Source organism: Corvus hawaiiensis, chromosome 29 (assembly GCF_020740725.1).
Source record: "Corvus hawaiiensis isolate bCorHaw1 chromosome 29, bCorHaw1.pri.cur, whole genome shotgun sequence".
NCBI lineage: Eukaryota > Metazoa > Chordata > Aves > Passeriformes > Corvidae > Corvus > Corvus hawaiiensis.
In genome coordinates this window covers 1232152-1247902 of record NC_063241.1, presented here as the reverse complement: position 1 = coordinate 1247902, position 15751 = coordinate 1232152, and the positions used below count along the sequence as shown (strand labels likewise).

Genomic DNA, 15751 nt, shown 5'->3' with positions numbered 1-15751 from the left:
CTTTCCCCTGGCACACCCTGACTGGAATTGGCCTTGAGGAAGAGTCACCTTAAAGAGAAGTGAAATTTTGGGATGACCTCATTGTGGCCTTCTGATGCCTGAAGGGAGCCTACGAGAGAGAGACTATTTACAAGTGACAGGACAGGGGGAATGGCTTCCCACTGCCACAGGGCAGGCTTAGATGGGATATTGGGAAGGAATTCTTGGCTGTGAGGGTGGGCAGGCCCTGGCACAGGGTGCCCAGAGCAGCTGTGGCTGCCCCTGGATCCCTGGCAGTGTCCCAGGCCAGGCTGGACATTGGGGCTTGGAGCAGCCTGGGACAGTGGGAGGTGTCCCTGTCCATGGCAGAGGGTGGAATGAAATCTTTAAAATCCCTTTTAGCCCAAACCAGCCTGGGATTCTGTGATTCTGAGTAATAAATTATGTCCTGACAAAACAAGTGTGCTGGATGTTACGTGTAAGAAGTAAAATTGCTTTTTCCAGGCTCTACAATGCACTCACATTGGGGTTTTCCTCCGCTGGAAGCAGAGGTGATTTTAGTCAGCCTATTGAACAAGAAATTCTCAAGTGTACGTTGCGTAACTTAAAATTTTGGCAACGGCCTTTATTTTACATTCTTCCATTTCAGAACAAGCTGATTATTCCTAATGATGTTTCTAACTTTGGCTTGAAAAACATCGGAAGAGTCGATCACAGTTTGTTACTACACTGATGGTTTTCTTTTTTTTTTTTTTTCATTTTTCTTTTTTTTTTTGACAAGACTGTTGCAATGAGTTGAATATTGGGCCAGTCTGGAATATCCAACCAGTGATTTCTCTTGATGTCTGAATTGAGGTGGTCCCTGCAGCTGAAAATCTCTTATTCAGGGGAGGTTTAATGTTAAGTTAATCAAGGGAGGTTTAGGTTGGGTATCAGGGAAAGATTCTTCTCCCAGAGGGTGCTGGGCACTGCCCAGGCTCCCCAGGGAATGGGCACGGCCCCGGGGCTGCCAGAGCTCCAGGAGCATTTGGACAGCGCTGCCAGGGATGCCCAGGGTGGGGTTGTTGGGGTGTCTGTGCAGGGCCTGGGGTTGGACTGGGTGATCCCTGTGGGTCCCTTCCAGCTCAGGACATTCCATAATTCCCTGCTTCTACACGCAAAAGGCACCATTGCATCTGGAGGCTTTCCCTTTGCATCAAGAGATCGTGCCCTGGGAGTTTTTACCAGAGAAAATAATCAATATTTGAATTCGCATGATGACAGCAGGGATTCTTCATCCTTGACATCTTTGTTTATACACCAGGATTTTTTTTCCAGAGATCCATCCCATTTCACGTGGAAAGTAGAAAGGGAGGCAAATATTAGTGATGCTGTAGAATATTACTGATGTGGTGCATGGCACCATTGGTACCACGTCAGTTTTAAATTGCAGTCACTGCTCTCCTGCCTGGCGAGCAGCCCCGGTGTGTGATGCAGAGGATGCAGATCTGTTGCATTAAATTTGCATTATTTACAAGAGTTCCAAATCCCTGACTCATGATAACTCACTTTAGATCCTCTGCTCTCTCCTGAATCGTTCTGAGATGGTGTTTAAGTCTGTCTGTTCCCTGCTGCCATTTTGCACTTTGGATTGTTAGAAATGACATTAAACAACATCCTGCTGATTCCTGAAGTGGGATTAGAAGTGTCTGTGTGGAAATAAGTGGGAATGATGGTTTGAAACCATCACATGTTTTGAATATAATACCCAGAGGTTGTTTTTTTTGTCTTACTGCCATGAAATAAAGCAAGTTTTAGCACTGCAGATTACACTTCAGCAAAGGAAAATTTATCCCTAAATTTTTGCTGTGGATGCAGAGGAGGGGAAAGCAAACATGTGACCCATTCAGAGCCAGGTGTGGCTTTACTTGGAGCTCTGAAACGGAACTTTCTGTTCTTTTAAAGGAGCAATAAAGAATTAGAATGAAAATGTAGCTCTTGCAGTATGCACAGTTAACCACTGAAAGACAAAGAGAAGTAGTGGAATTCTTCTCCTGGGAATACCAGTGTGAAAATGAAAATAGTAGGAAAATCCTTTGCACTCCCATCTCTGACAGGTTTTTTTCTTCAAGTTTAGTGCTGACAGGACTTGTAGAACTTGGGGAGTGTCTTCAGGTATACGAACGGAGGGTTTATCCCCAGTCTGAAAGGGGAGTGGGTGGGTGAGGTGAGTTGGAGTCACAGAATCGTTCATGTTGGAAAAGCCTTCCCAGCTCATGGAATGCAGCTGTTCCCAGCACTGCCGTGTTCACCACTGAACCCTGTCCCCAGGTGCCACATCCACACGTTTCTGAATGCTTCCAGGGATGGCAATTCCACCACTTCCCTGGGCAACCTGTTCTAATGCCTGAGCACCCTTTCAGTGGAGAAACTTTTCCTTGTATATTTACAATTTGTCCTCCAGAAATGTGTAGACAGAAAAGTTAATAGATATTTTTTCTGAGGAGAAAATCATAGAGCAGAAAAAGGAAACTCAGAAATGACTGAGATTTCCAGGTGTTACAAGAAACAAAATTACCAGGTGCTGCAATAGCCAGGCAGTGCTCAGTTTGCTTTTTGACACAGAGTATGGAACTTGGATTTCATTCTTTCAGAAAGTGTCCTGGGGCAGGCAGACATTGCTGTGCCAAGCCCAAGAACCTGAGCCTTGAACAAAAATACACATTTTGCCCCTGTTAGTTTGTAGGATGGTGTGTAGGAATGGTTCAGCTGTGCTGGTAAAGGTGCAGTAGTAAAGATTTAGCAAATAAAAGGCAAGAAGTGACAGTAGCAGCCTGTGTAACTCTGACTCGGTGGTTACACAGTGCAGCAGGTTGGGACTTGCCCTCCTGCTCCATCTCCTTATTCCTGTGTAAAACTGCTGAGTGCAGGATTCTGGAGCTCTTCCTCTTGCCTTTGGTCATGCAGGGAAGCTCTACAGGGAAGTTTGCTGATGAAATCACAGCCACCAACTGAAAAAGTTTCAAGCAAAAAACTAAAGAAGCTGAAGAATTGATTTCTTTCCTTTTTGGATAGCTCAAGAATATTTCCTGCAGGATCTGAGACATAAGTTTTTGTCTTAGACTAATTCCACAGAATCATTGTATTCCTGGTAGTTCAAACTTGCTTTTAGAAAAGACTAAAAAGTCTTGGAGGTGAAAAGTAGACGACATTTTTATTTGGGGAACTGCATGGAATATGTTGATGCCATAACTACAAAACAACTCCTGTGATTCCTCAGAATGCTCGTTTGAATTGTAGCCTGAGCACTGGCCTGAAGTACAACAGCCAGAGCAGTAATGGGTAAGTCTGTGTATGTGCATAAAAACCCCTTAGTGCTTGCTGGTGGTTCTCAAGAGAAATAACAACCAACATTTTCATTCACAGGCTGGTTCCTTCTTACTACTTCAGGTGTGGGAAGCTGAGACAATCTTGTGTTTTGTAACTTGGTTTTAGTTGAGAAGTGTGACACCAGACTCGATAGATGTCCCTGTTCTCAGGAGAGATCAGCTACCCTTGAGCTTTTTGCAAATAAATAGCAACGATAATCACAGTAAATAATGGTCTAGTAGTAATAAACCCTGAGACTGTGCTGTAGGGTAACAACAGATTCCCTTTTTAGAATAAAATTTTTTTGCTGTTGCTGCCTGTGATGATTCTGGAATCACAAAACTGTTCGGGTTGAAAAGAACCTTTGAGATCACCGAGTTCAGCTGTTCCCCCAGCACTGCCAAGGCCACTGCTAACCCATGGCCCCAGTGATGGATTATAACCTGTTAATAGTTTATATAAAAACAACCTGGAATTATTCCCCAAATGAATGGTGCAGGTCAAGAAACCGTATGTTCACATAGGAGATACGGAATTTCAGTTTAGCTCAGTGCAAACTAAGAATAATACCAATTTTATGGAAACGTAACATGTTTTATGCAATTGCTTTGGGCGATACTTTTATTGGATGGATTCTTACACCAGACAGTTGAAGTAAAGATTGCACAGGAGCAAATGTTTCAGTTTTTAAACCACAACACGCTTTTTGTTGCAACGTAATCTCGCCCTTTTGAACAGCTTTGTGCCCAGATGGGCCATTTCATTCCATCTGACACCACAGGAACGTAGAGCAGGGCTTGAAATTTGGGCTGAAAAGGCACAGAATTCCAGGAAAACTGTTTATGGCATTGTCCATTTGATTGCAACACTGAGGCAGCAGTGAGGAAGCTTGAGGCAGGTAGAGACAGGAGCTGAGACTGGGTGAAACACTCAGGAGATGCTGAGGGGTCTTTTCTTTTTTCCACAGTCCTCACAAATCCATCTGATTAAAAGCTGACTTTGTGCTTCCCCTGATACAAAACTGTGCATTTGCCCGAGTCAGACAGGGAAGTAGGGCTCAGGAGGGAATTGAAGTGCTGAATGCTGCCCTGTGAGCCCCGCTGCCAGCACCCGGAGCTGGCGGGAGCAGGAGACAGGGACACACTTAGAGGTCCACGGGAGCAGCCACCGAAGCCCTGAGGACACTCTGTCACTTGGACTGGACTTCAGGTCTCTGCTTCCCATCCCACAGAACGCTTGTGTGGGCACGGGGAGTTATTCCAGGGAAGCAGGACACCTTTCCTATCCCCTCCGCGGGTGCCAGTCCTGGCTGCTCCCCACTTCCCAGCTGTGGATTGGGAGTGTTCCAGGGGGAAGTTCCCGAGTGTGTCCATAAGATTGCAGCTGAGGGTCAGCCTGACCACTTGGCCACAGGCTGGAACACTGGGGGGGTGTGTCCTGGGGGTGGATCCCAAAGTGTGTCCTGGGCTGGGTGTCTGGGGGGGTTGGGTCTTAGGGAGTGTCCTGGGAATGTGTCCAGGATGTGTGCCCTGGGGGGTGTCCAGGGGTACTCTGCGGGGTGTGTCCAGGGTGTGGGAGTGTGTCCTGGGATCAGGGAGGCACCTCCAAGGGGAAGGAGGGGTGTCCTGGGGAGTGTGTCCTGGGGGATGTCTCCTGATAGGTGTGTCCTGAGAATGTGTGTGGGATGTGTGTCCTGGGGGATTGGTCCTGGGGGGTGTCTCCTGTAGGATGTGTCTGGGATGTGTGTCCTGGGGGGTTTGTTCTGGGGGGTGTCTCCTGTAGGATGTGTCTGGGATGTGTGTCCTGGGGGATTGGTCCTGGGGGGTGTCTCCTGTAGGGTGTGTCCAGGGGGGTGCCCTGGGGCGTCTCCTGGGGTTTGTTCTGGGGTTTGTTCCAGGGAGTGTCCTGGGGGTGTTTCCCAGGGGTGTCCAGGGTGGGCTGTGTGTGCTGCCACAGTTGGACTGGTGTGGCTGAAGCTGATTTACCTGATTCCCTCAGTAAATGAGCAGCGGAGTCCAGTTCTTTTCTTTTACTGCTGCCCCCTCATGGAAAATATCCTTTTTGTTCCTGAAGTTCGGGGCTGTGCATGACTGCAGTTTGATCAGTGGGATCAGTTCTTCCAGTGGGATCCTCCTTAGTGGCAGCAATATCTGCTATTCGCTTCGACCAAAAATCTGAAATTTTTAATAATACAGAATTGCAAGAAGCAGCTTTGACTCTGTGGCTGATGTTGGGAGGTTTTTTAATGTTTTTGCAGCCACTGCAACCTTCTCCAAAGGTTACATATTTTGTTCAAGATGTTTCTGTTAGAAGTTACCAGATGAAATTTTGTCCTTAAAAATGTCCCTCCAAAATGTTTTTGTTAATCATGTTAATTATTAAGTAGATTTATGGCAAAAAAAAAAAAAGAGAAGAAAATAATTTCCCATGTAAGAATTTTGGCTGTAAAAATGCTGAAAAAAATTACAGACTTTTTTGACGTCTTGACTGACTTCTCACTAGATGTTTCCTGTTTTGCTTTTCATGTTCTTTGAAATAATTTTCAGTGTGCTTGGAAAACTCACTCACCCTTAGATGAGAAAGAAGCTTTCCAGGGCACACGCCTTCAGCTTTCAAAGGATCCGTGTTTGATGCTAAAGTCTTGTTTTCAGAATCCTGGCATCTTGCTTAGATCAAAGCTGGTGTTTGGAAGGGTTTCGTTAGTTATGTATTTATTGTTTAAGTATCTGCTCAAACTTCCAAGCTCTTTGCTTGGAAATGGAGGTGAGCAGGGAAAAGCAGAGCCTGCCAAGAGGTGTTGGATTCCCAGCAGTGGCAGTGTGAGAGCACCACAGAGCCTGACCCGGGGCTGGCAGAGCACCCAGGAGGAACGGAAGAAAGAAGGAAGAGTGTGGATACACTGATGGCTGAGCAAATACAGGGATGAGGAGCTGAATTCCCAAGTCAGTATTTAGGTGGATTTTTGAAGTCCACCGAACAAAAGAGATTTTCCTTCCAAAGTTCTTGTCAGAATTTCGGGCCATAGAAAGGAGGATGCAGCTCTCTGAAGGTTGCTCACTTAAATCCTCGTTAGGGACTCTCTGGCACTCAGAGGCTGCCCCAGGGAATTCCAGGAGCGTTGGCTCAGAGCGGTGTCATGCTGACTCAGGAGTTTCCATGTGGGTGCCAGGCCTGGAGGTGGGCAGAAAGAAGCCCCCCTGCTGCTTCATCCCTGCAGGAGGGAGCAGCCCTGGATTTTGGGGTGCCTGGGGGTCACTGCAGAGGCTCCCACATTACCCACACCACTGCTTCCCATCTCACCAGTGTCCAGCTTGATCCAGGCTGCAACCTCCTGGTTAAGTCCTGCTGGTGCAGCTGACTGAACAAATACTTCCTGCATGATCAGCACCAAAGTTGGCTGTTTCAGAGGAACCCAGGCTGTCCCTTCCTTCAGCATCCGTGGGTATTTGCTGTGGGTACAGCTCTGGGGTCAGGGTGATGCTGGCTGTAATCAAGGGCAGGAGGTGCCAGGCTGCTGCCATATCAGTTTTTATTGCAGAGGGATGAACAGCTGCAGCGTTGATGGCTTTCACTCCGTATTTAGTGTTTGTTCTGGTAGGTCCCAGAAGGTTTTCTGATTGTATTTGTAATTAGGATCATGGAGTGGAATCACAGAATCACAGTGACTTTAAGCTGGGAGGGACCTCAAAGCCCAGCTCATTCCATGCCCCCCTGCCATGGGCAGGGACACCTTCCGCTAGCCCAGGGTGCTCCAAGCTCTGTCCAGCCTGGCCTTGGACACTTCCAGGGATCCAGGGGCAGCCACAGCTTCTCTGGGCACCCTGTGCCAGGGCCTGCCCACCCTCACAGGGAACAATTCCTTCCATATATCCAACCTAAATTTCCTCTCTGTCCATTTGAAGCCGCTCCCCCTTGTCCTGTCTCTCCAGTTCCTGATGAACAGTCCCTCTCCAGCTTCCCTGGAGCCCCTTCAGATCCTGCAAGGGGCTCTGAGGTCTCCACACAACCTTCTCTTCTCCAGGCTGAACATTCCCAGCCTTTCTCTATAGGGAAGGGGCTCCAATCCCCTGAGCAACCTTGTGGCCTCTTCTGGACTTGCTCCAACAGTTCCATGTCCTTCTTATGTTGGGGGACATCAGAACCATGGGCAGAATTACCTCATCAGGGCTCAGAGCCTTCCATGTCCAGCCCCTGCTTGGAGTGAACGTATCCCCTGCACTGCAGAGATGTGTTGGGCACTCTGTGTAGAGAGTGTCCTTCCAAACTAAAAGATGAACTTATTGAGATGCTCTCAGTAGGATTTATGAAGGTAATGGGTATTGCAATTTTGATTTTAACCTTTACAGAATAAATTTCAAGTTTGGTTGGGTCCTAACTGGAAATAAGTGTGAGTCTCAGTTACTCCATGTGTGTGCGTTATCACCCCCCCATGCAAACAGAATCATTTGACTTATTTTATTTTACTTATTTTTCTGACTGTCAGTGGTGTGCTGGGAGGAGAAGCTGTTGGTGCAAGGGGCCGGGGGGACGTGACTGAGCTGCCAGCAGGGCTGTGCAGGGACAGGGTGACAGTGCCAGCCCTTGCAGGGCACTGCTCAGCTGCTGCTCAGCACCATGTGAGCTCTTCAAGTGCTCTCACGTTATAAATAGCCCAGCACATTTTTGTTAGTGGGTTTTTATTAATAAACATCAACAGTATTTTTGAAGAATATTTATAATAATTGGGGGACAGATTAAATGGTTTATATTTCCGGAGTGGGAGGGAGTTTGGGTTTCATTAACATCAGGAAAACCTCAACGTGTCCACTGTTATAAAATTTTGCTTTAAATATGAATATCACTATTATTTGCTTAATGTCTTTATTTTATGATGATATTTTATTATTCAAATTATTGATATTACTGTTGTTTGCTTTAAAATTAATAGGATCATGAAGCCTCTGTTTATAGAGTAACCATGTTACCAGAGCAAGTGTTAATCACCCAAACATAAGGAGATACTGTGTTACTCAAAGTGATACTTTGTACTCTGTTCCTAAAGACTTTTTTTGTTTATTAACTCTTAGGACCCTTCAAAGTCTTACAAGAAAGCTGGAGAAGTTGCATCGGTTGAGTTACACGTGGATGAAGGTATCCAAGTAGAAACAACCCCTTTATCTAAGAAAGTTTCCCCATTGCACTCTGAAATGACAGATTATATAAAGTCATCTCCTCCGACTCTTATCAGTAGCCATAATTCTGACTTAAAGGATAGAACAGAAATTAATGGAGCAACAACTGTCACAGAAAAATTGGTGCAACTTATTGCAACTTGTCCTCCTTCCAAGTCTTCCAAAACAAAGCAGAAGAAGCCCGGAAGTGGAAATGGAACTCCATCTGGTTTGGTTAAAGACTCCGGGAAGAAGCTGCCAGGAACCGTAACTGCGAGTGGGTTGGTTAACAAAGATTTGGTAAAGAAACTGCCAGGCTCTGGGATTGCTGTTGGATTGGTGAACAAGGACTCAGGGAAGAAGCCATTAGGGATTGGCAGTGCAGCCATATTGGTTAACAAAGACTCTGGGAAGAAGCCCCAGGGGATCAGCCCCTTGATTGGATTGGTTAGCAAGGACTCTGGGAAGAGGCCTCCAGCCATCAGCACTCCAACAGGGTTAGTTCACAAGGACTCGGGAAAGAAGCAGCCAGTGACCAGCTCTGCAGTTGGACTGATCAGCAAAGATGTGGGGAGGAAACTTCCAGGGATCAGCCCTCCAACTGCACTGACCAGTAAGGAGCCTCTCAAGAAGCCAGTAGGGATCAGCACTCCAGCAGGATTGGTTAACAAGGACGCTGGGAAGAAGTTGTTGGGAATAAATAGTCCTACAGGTCTGCTTAACAAGGATTCTGGGAGGAAGATGCCAGGGACTGGGAACACCACAGTTCTGGTTAACAAAGACTCTGGAAGGAAGACACCAGGGATTGGCAGCCCGATGGGACCGGTTAGCAAGGACTCTGGGAGGAAGATGCCAGGAATCAGCAGTCCCGTGGGGTTGGTTAGCAAGGACTGTGGGAAGAAGCCAGCAGGGCTTGGCAGTCCGGCTGGTTTGGCTAACAAGGACTCTGGAAGTCTGAAAGCAGACTCCCTCGTGCCCTCCTCAGAGCCCTTTAGGCTTCCTTGCAATTCAAACCTCAGTAGCCTTGAAAGCCATGAGCCTGCGGATTTACTGAAGGAAAATACTACCAGCAAAACCTTTGAGAAGCACGTTATGAGACAGAGCAAAGAAAGCATCTTGGACAAGTTTTCAATTCGGAAAGAAATTGCTGATGTAGGCAAAGAGATGTTTAATGAAGGAATGTGTGTTCCACAGGATGCCTACTCATCCAGTGAGAAAGGGATTTATGAAACGTCTAAGCACGAAAAGCAGCCTCCCGTTTATTGCACTTCACCAGACTTCAGGACAGGAGGTGCCTCGGAGGTGTCGACAGCCAAGTCCCCGTTCAGTGCAGTGGGAGAGGGGAATCTCCCGTCTCCTTCCCCCACGGTGTCTGTCCCCACCCTGAACAGGAGCCTCTCCACAGCCTCCTCCCAGCTGGCATCCAACTCATTGCACTTAAGTTCCACGGCAGAGCTCTTGGAAGGCATTTCCGATCCGATGGGCAAAACGCCGTTCTCCTCGGACAGCACCCTCCTGAGTCTGAACAGGACATTGAACCACACCCTCGGCACCGATTTTAAAGGTGCTGAGAAAGACTTAAGTGATTCAAAAGCATCTTACGTGGAAACTTCAAGAACAAGTCCTCCCACAGGGAAAAAGCCCATTTTGGCAGCTGAGACAAGCATCCACGCTACTGTCACCCCTTCAGTAGTTAGTTTTACCAGCTTGTTTGGGAGCAAGCAGTTCCTCAAGATCGGTGCAATAGCTGCATCCGAGAAATCCTGCCAAGGAGCAAAAAACCTGAGCAGCACTCAGCAATCAAAACCTTTAAAGAAAAGAAAAGGAAGGAAGCCACGATGGACTAAAGTGGTGTCAAGAAGCGCGTGCCGACCTCCAAAGGGTCTGGAACTAGAAAGGTCAGAACTTTTTAAAAACATTTCATACAGTGCACTATCGAGCAGTAATTTGGAGCAGGCCAAATTCCTGAAAAACATCGGATCGTCCTCATTTGTGGAGCATGAATTTGTCAAACATCAGTTGCCAAAGCTGAATGAAGCTAATGGACAGTCTCTGGCACTGCTGGCTGAGACTGACAAACAAACTCAGAAGTTCTACAGTGCTCACAAACAACCCTCTAGCTTGTGTATGTCGGATGATTTCTTACCTGACATGTACAAACCCAAGAGAGGAAGACCTAAATCCAAGGAAATGCCGGAACTCGAAGGTCCCCCCAAAAGAACTCTTAAGATCCCAGCGTCAAAAGTCTTTTCAGTGCAGTCAAAAGAAGAGCAAGAACCTCCAATTTTGCAGCCTGAAGTCGAAATTCCCTCCCTAAAACAAAGCTTATCAGGACAAGCTTTTCCTAAAAAGAGAGGGAGACCTAAAAGGCAGATCCGGTCATCGATTAAAATGAAACCACCTATTCTGTCTGTGGCACCTTTTGTTGGAACAGAGAACTCGAGCAAGATGGGACCTGAAAGTGAACAGCATCGACCTGGGGAGTTCTTTGAGAGGACGGACCAGCTCCGAGGGCCAGAAGAAGTCCAAAGCCCCAGTATTTGTAGCATGAGTGATTTGGAAGTAGACTCAGACAGAAAAGTTGCCAAGAGAAATAACGGACAGTTAATGAAAACAATTATTCGAAAAATAAATAAAATGAAAACTCTGAAGCGAAAGAAACTTCTGAATCAGATTCTGTCCAGTACAGTGGAACCAAATACCAAAGGGAAGATGCAATCCAAGCTCCACAACACCGTGTCAACTCTTGCTGCCACATTTGGTTCAAAACTAGGCCAGCAAATCAATGTCAGCAAGAAAGGAACGATTTACATAGGAAAAAGGAGAGGGAGGAAACCGAAAGCTGTCCTGAACGGCATTTTAGCCAGCAGTGCCGCCAGTCTGACAGTTCTGGAGAAGTCTGCCCAGCAAGCTCCTGGTACGTCCCTAGGACAGGTCCTTCCCCACTTGCTGCCCTCGGCAGCGAATCCCTCGGAGATCCTCCCGTCTCCGGTTTGCTCCCAGTCCTCGGCCGTGAGCGGGGGGCAGAGCCCCGTGAGCAGTGACGCGGGGTTCATCGAGCCCAGCTCGGTGCCCTACCTGCATCTCCACTCCAGGCAGGGCAGCGTCGTGCAGACGCTCGCCATGAAGAAAGCAGCCAAGGGGAGGAGGAGATTGTCCCCACCGACGCTGCTGCCCAACTCCCCCTCGCACCTGAGCGAGCTGACGTCGCTCAAAGAGGCCACCCCTTCCCCCGTGAGCGAGTCCCACAGCGACGAGACCATCCCCAGCGACAGCGGGATAGGCACGGACAACAACAGCACTTCGGACCGAGCGGAGAAGTTCTGCGGGCAGAAGAAGAAAAGGCACTCGTTTGACCACGTGTCCCTTATCCCACCCGAAACTTCCACCGTGCTGAGTAACCTGAAGGAAAAGCACAAGCACAAGTGCAAGCGCCGCAGCCACGATTACCTCAGCTACGACAAGATGAAGAGGCAGAAGCGAAAAAGGAAAAAGAAGTACCCTCAGCTCCGAGGGAGGCAGGACCCCGACTTCCTCGCTGAGCTGGAGGAGTTAATAAGTCGATTAAGCGAAATTAGAATAACCCACAGAAGTCACCATTTTATACCCCGAGATTTGCTGCCTACCATTTTTAGGATAAATTTCAATAGTTTCTACACCCACCCTACTTTTCCTTTAGATCCTTTGCACTACATTAGAAAACCTGATTTAAAGAAAAAGAGAGGCAGGCCTCCAAAAATGCGGGAAGCTATGGCAGAAATGCCTTTCATGCATAGCCTCAGCTTCCCCCTGTCCAGCACCGGGTTCTACCCCTCCTATGGCATGCCTTACTCCCCTTCTCCCCTGGCAGCTGCTCCCATAGGATTAGGTTATTACGGAAGGTACCCTCCAACTCTTTACCCTCCTCCACCCTCTCCTTCTTTCACTACTCCCCTGCCCCCACCTTCCTACATGCATACAGGCCACCTGCTTCTCAACCCCACCAAATACCACAAGAAGAAGCATAAACTCTTGCGCCAGGAAGCTTTCCTCACCACGAGCAGGACTCCGCTGCTGTCCATGAGCACGTATCCCAGCGTCCCCCCCGAGATGGCCTACGGCTGGATGCTGGAACACAAGCACAGGCACCGCCACAAGCACCGGGAGCACCGCTCCTCCGAGCAGCCGCAGGTTTCCATGGACACCATCACGGCCAACAGCTCCTCCAGAACGGTTCTGGAGTCCTTGAAGCGCTACAGGTTTGGGAAGGAGGCTGTTGGCGAGAGGTACAAACATAAAGAGAAACACAGATGCCACATGTCTTGTCCTCACCTGTCACCTTCCAAGGGTTTGCTAAGCAGAGACGAGCAGTGGGTCAGGAGAGAGCCTTCGGAGTCTAATTCCTTGGCGCTGGGGTTGCAGACACCTCTACAGATAGACTGCTCCGAAAATTCCCCAGCTCTGTCCCTGGGGGGATTCACTCCCAGCTCGGAGCCGGCCAGCAGCGATGAACACACAAACCTTTTCACAAGTGCAATAGGCAGCTGCAGAGTCACCAACTCTGCCAGCACCAACGGACGTAAAAAGTTACCCGAGAGCCCCGGACTGTTCAGTGGCCAGGACGCGTCGCTCAGCCGGCCCCTCCGGAAGGAGCCCGTGCCTTCCCTGGAGAAGGCCCTGCAGCCACTGTCAGGTAAGGGAGCTCGGGCTGGGCCCGCTTGCCACGAGTCTCACTGGGTTCTGTTGTACCAAACGCGGCGGGAGCAGGGGGCGGGTGAGGCGCTGGCTCTGCAGGGATCGGTGCGAGGTGCAGCCCTGCTCCCGCCCTCACCGAGGGCTCTGTTCCTGCAGTGCCAGCGCAGACTGATGTGGGATCTCCCCCAGGGACACCCACGGCACTCTGGGTGTCCCCCTTCCCAACAGACTCCTCTTGCTTCCTTACAGTCAGGCTAAGGATGCTTTCTTGTGCAAAGATCATTGCTTTTTCCACACAATTTTAACTTTCCAGAGAAATGAGGGAAAGTTTCTCACCATTTTTGGTATTTCCAAAGCCATGTTTCCGTTTGGTTTGAAGTTTGGTTGGTTTGGTTTAGACCAGCTGTTGCTGCTACTGTTGTGAGTAATGTTTCCATTTAAGAAAATGTTTCTTATTCCTTTTGTAACTCCATTTCAGTTATTTTGACAATCTGCTACAACAGAGCTTTCAATCCCTGCCTTGAGGCCTCTTGCAACACCTCAGAACAGCTGGGGGCAATGCTGGGGATGCCTGAGACCAAACCTAGAAATTTTGGATTTATTCATAGCTGGGAAATGCATCTGACAGCTTCGAGCAAAACTGGAACAGGAGGAGCAGGAACAGGAGCTTGTCATTTGCATAATATTATGGAAAAGAAAAGATAACCTGCAAAGGGCAAGTGTGGCTTGTGCTCCGGCCTGCTTCCACTGTGGGAAGGAAGCCTGAGCTGCTTCTCCCTCCCCTTCTTGCCTACGTTCTCCCTGGAAATTTAAATCATTGTCCAAAGCCACTTGTGAGTAATATTTCACAGAGCAAGAACCAGCTGCCAGGACTGAATAATCCCTCCTCACATTCCCGGCTCTCATCTTGCTCCTTCCCATGTGGTACTCCTGCTCTGCTGCCTCCTGCCACCTCCTGCTCTGCACACCTGTCTATGGACAGGGTTCTTCTCTTGGTTTGGGGGGGTTTATGTTTTCCTTCTTTATTTTAAGGGCAGTTGGAAGCAGCTGCATCTTTGACAAGTTCATATTTCTTTGTGCTGGTACTGAAATTACTTGAGGTGGTGAGGGGAGTGTGGAGAAGGCAATAGAGCCATGAGATTGCTTCTCCTGCAGCGATGGAAAGAGAAATTCCAACTGCTGGGTCACTCAGATGGTTAAATTTGACTCTGAGGAGTGAATTGGTTGTGGGAACCTGTGCAGCTCTGGGAATTTTGAGATGTTTTCCATTGCAGTGAATGATCTGACCTGGGCTTGTGTAGGAGTAACCCAAGGGAGGGGGAGAGCAGAGATGCTTTTTGGTGAAAGCTCTGCTCACTCCCTGCCCCAGGAAGTTTGAGTGATTCCTCAGGTGTGGGGTATCACTTCCAGGCACTGCATTCCCACCTGGATCCTGGCTGTGTGGTGAGGCTGGTGTTTGGCTCGGTGTCCAGCTCATTCCCAAGGAGTTCCCAGTGCCCCACGCCAGTTGGAAAACTTAAACCACAGCTGGTAAAAAGTCCCAGGAAAGGGAAATGCCAGATTTGGGGGGGGTTTAGACCTGTGTCAGTTTGCATGTTGTGTTTGGGGTGTTTTGGTTTTAGCTGTGGTGCCTGAATCCATGACCATGGAAGATTAAAGCAAAGGCACAGATAGAGGGAAAACCTTTGGTGCATGAAAGATTGTTTATTTATAAAACCAGATACAGTTTAGGTGCATGGTGGAGAGGTGCTGGACCAGAGCCTTGGAATAAGCAGTCAGGGATCAGCATCAGGGAACCCATCCAGAATGAGTCTTTGGGATCCATAGGGAACGTTTATGGTGCTTTATTTCAGAGTATTCCATGTGGAAAATCCACCTCACCTCCACAGCCTGGCCTAACGGGATGAACAAATTCTTTTTACGATATTGACCGATGCCAGATATTTTCAGAGGTTTACCCATGGCTGAGTTGCGTTAGGGAAGAGTTGTGGTGGTTGTTTGTGCAAGCAGGACTCCCGTGGAGGTGGGAGTTTCCCGGGAGGTGAAGCACAGGTGGAAGGTCCCACGCTGGGGCTGTTGTGTGACGCTGGCACAGCCGCAGCGATGCAGGTCACGAGGCGCTGATGGTTTGTCCGGGGGAGTTTTGTAGGGCACTGCTGCCTGTTCATCCCAAGTTCCCAGGCGCTGCTCCTGAACTTCCACAGCTTCACCTCAGGAGTTATTTTGGACAGCTGATCCTGTGTCATAGCCCAGCCTTGCTGTGCTGCTTACAGTTCCCGTGGCCTCGGTGTGTTCCGCTCCCAGTCCTGGCAGGATCAGCCGTGTGGTGGGGACTGGTGCAGCTGGACCGTCTGTCCCGCTGTCGTCCCCTGTGCAAACACCAGGCCAGGTGTCCACGTCCCGGTCTGGGTGTCCCAGTCTGTCCGTTCCCGTGGGATAACACCTGGGATAACCGGTGTTACCGGGCACGACCGTGTGGGCTCCTGGGGTGAACCGGGCAGTCCTAGACCATGTGTGCCCCGAGGCGTCCCGGTCCCTGTGCCGGTCCCTGTCCTGAGGGTTCCCGGTCCCTGTGCCGGTCCCTATCCCGAGGATTCCCG

At 48.8% G+C, this 15751-nt stretch overlaps 1 protein-coding gene across 2 annotated transcripts in view; it reads left to right on the top strand.

Annotated features, from left to right (window-relative positions):
* ASH1L (ASH1 like histone lysine methyltransferase) overlaps positions 1–15751 on the top strand; it is a 63882-nt gene that overhangs the window by 8353 nt on the left and 39778 nt on the right. For both annotated transcript variants that reach the window (XM_048288432.1, XM_048288431.1), the window contains exon 3: positions 8394–13149. In XM_048288432.1, coding sequence (XP_048144389.1) covers positions 8394–13149 — 4756 coding nt within the window. The remainder of the gene's footprint in view (positions 1–8393; positions 13150–15751) is intronic.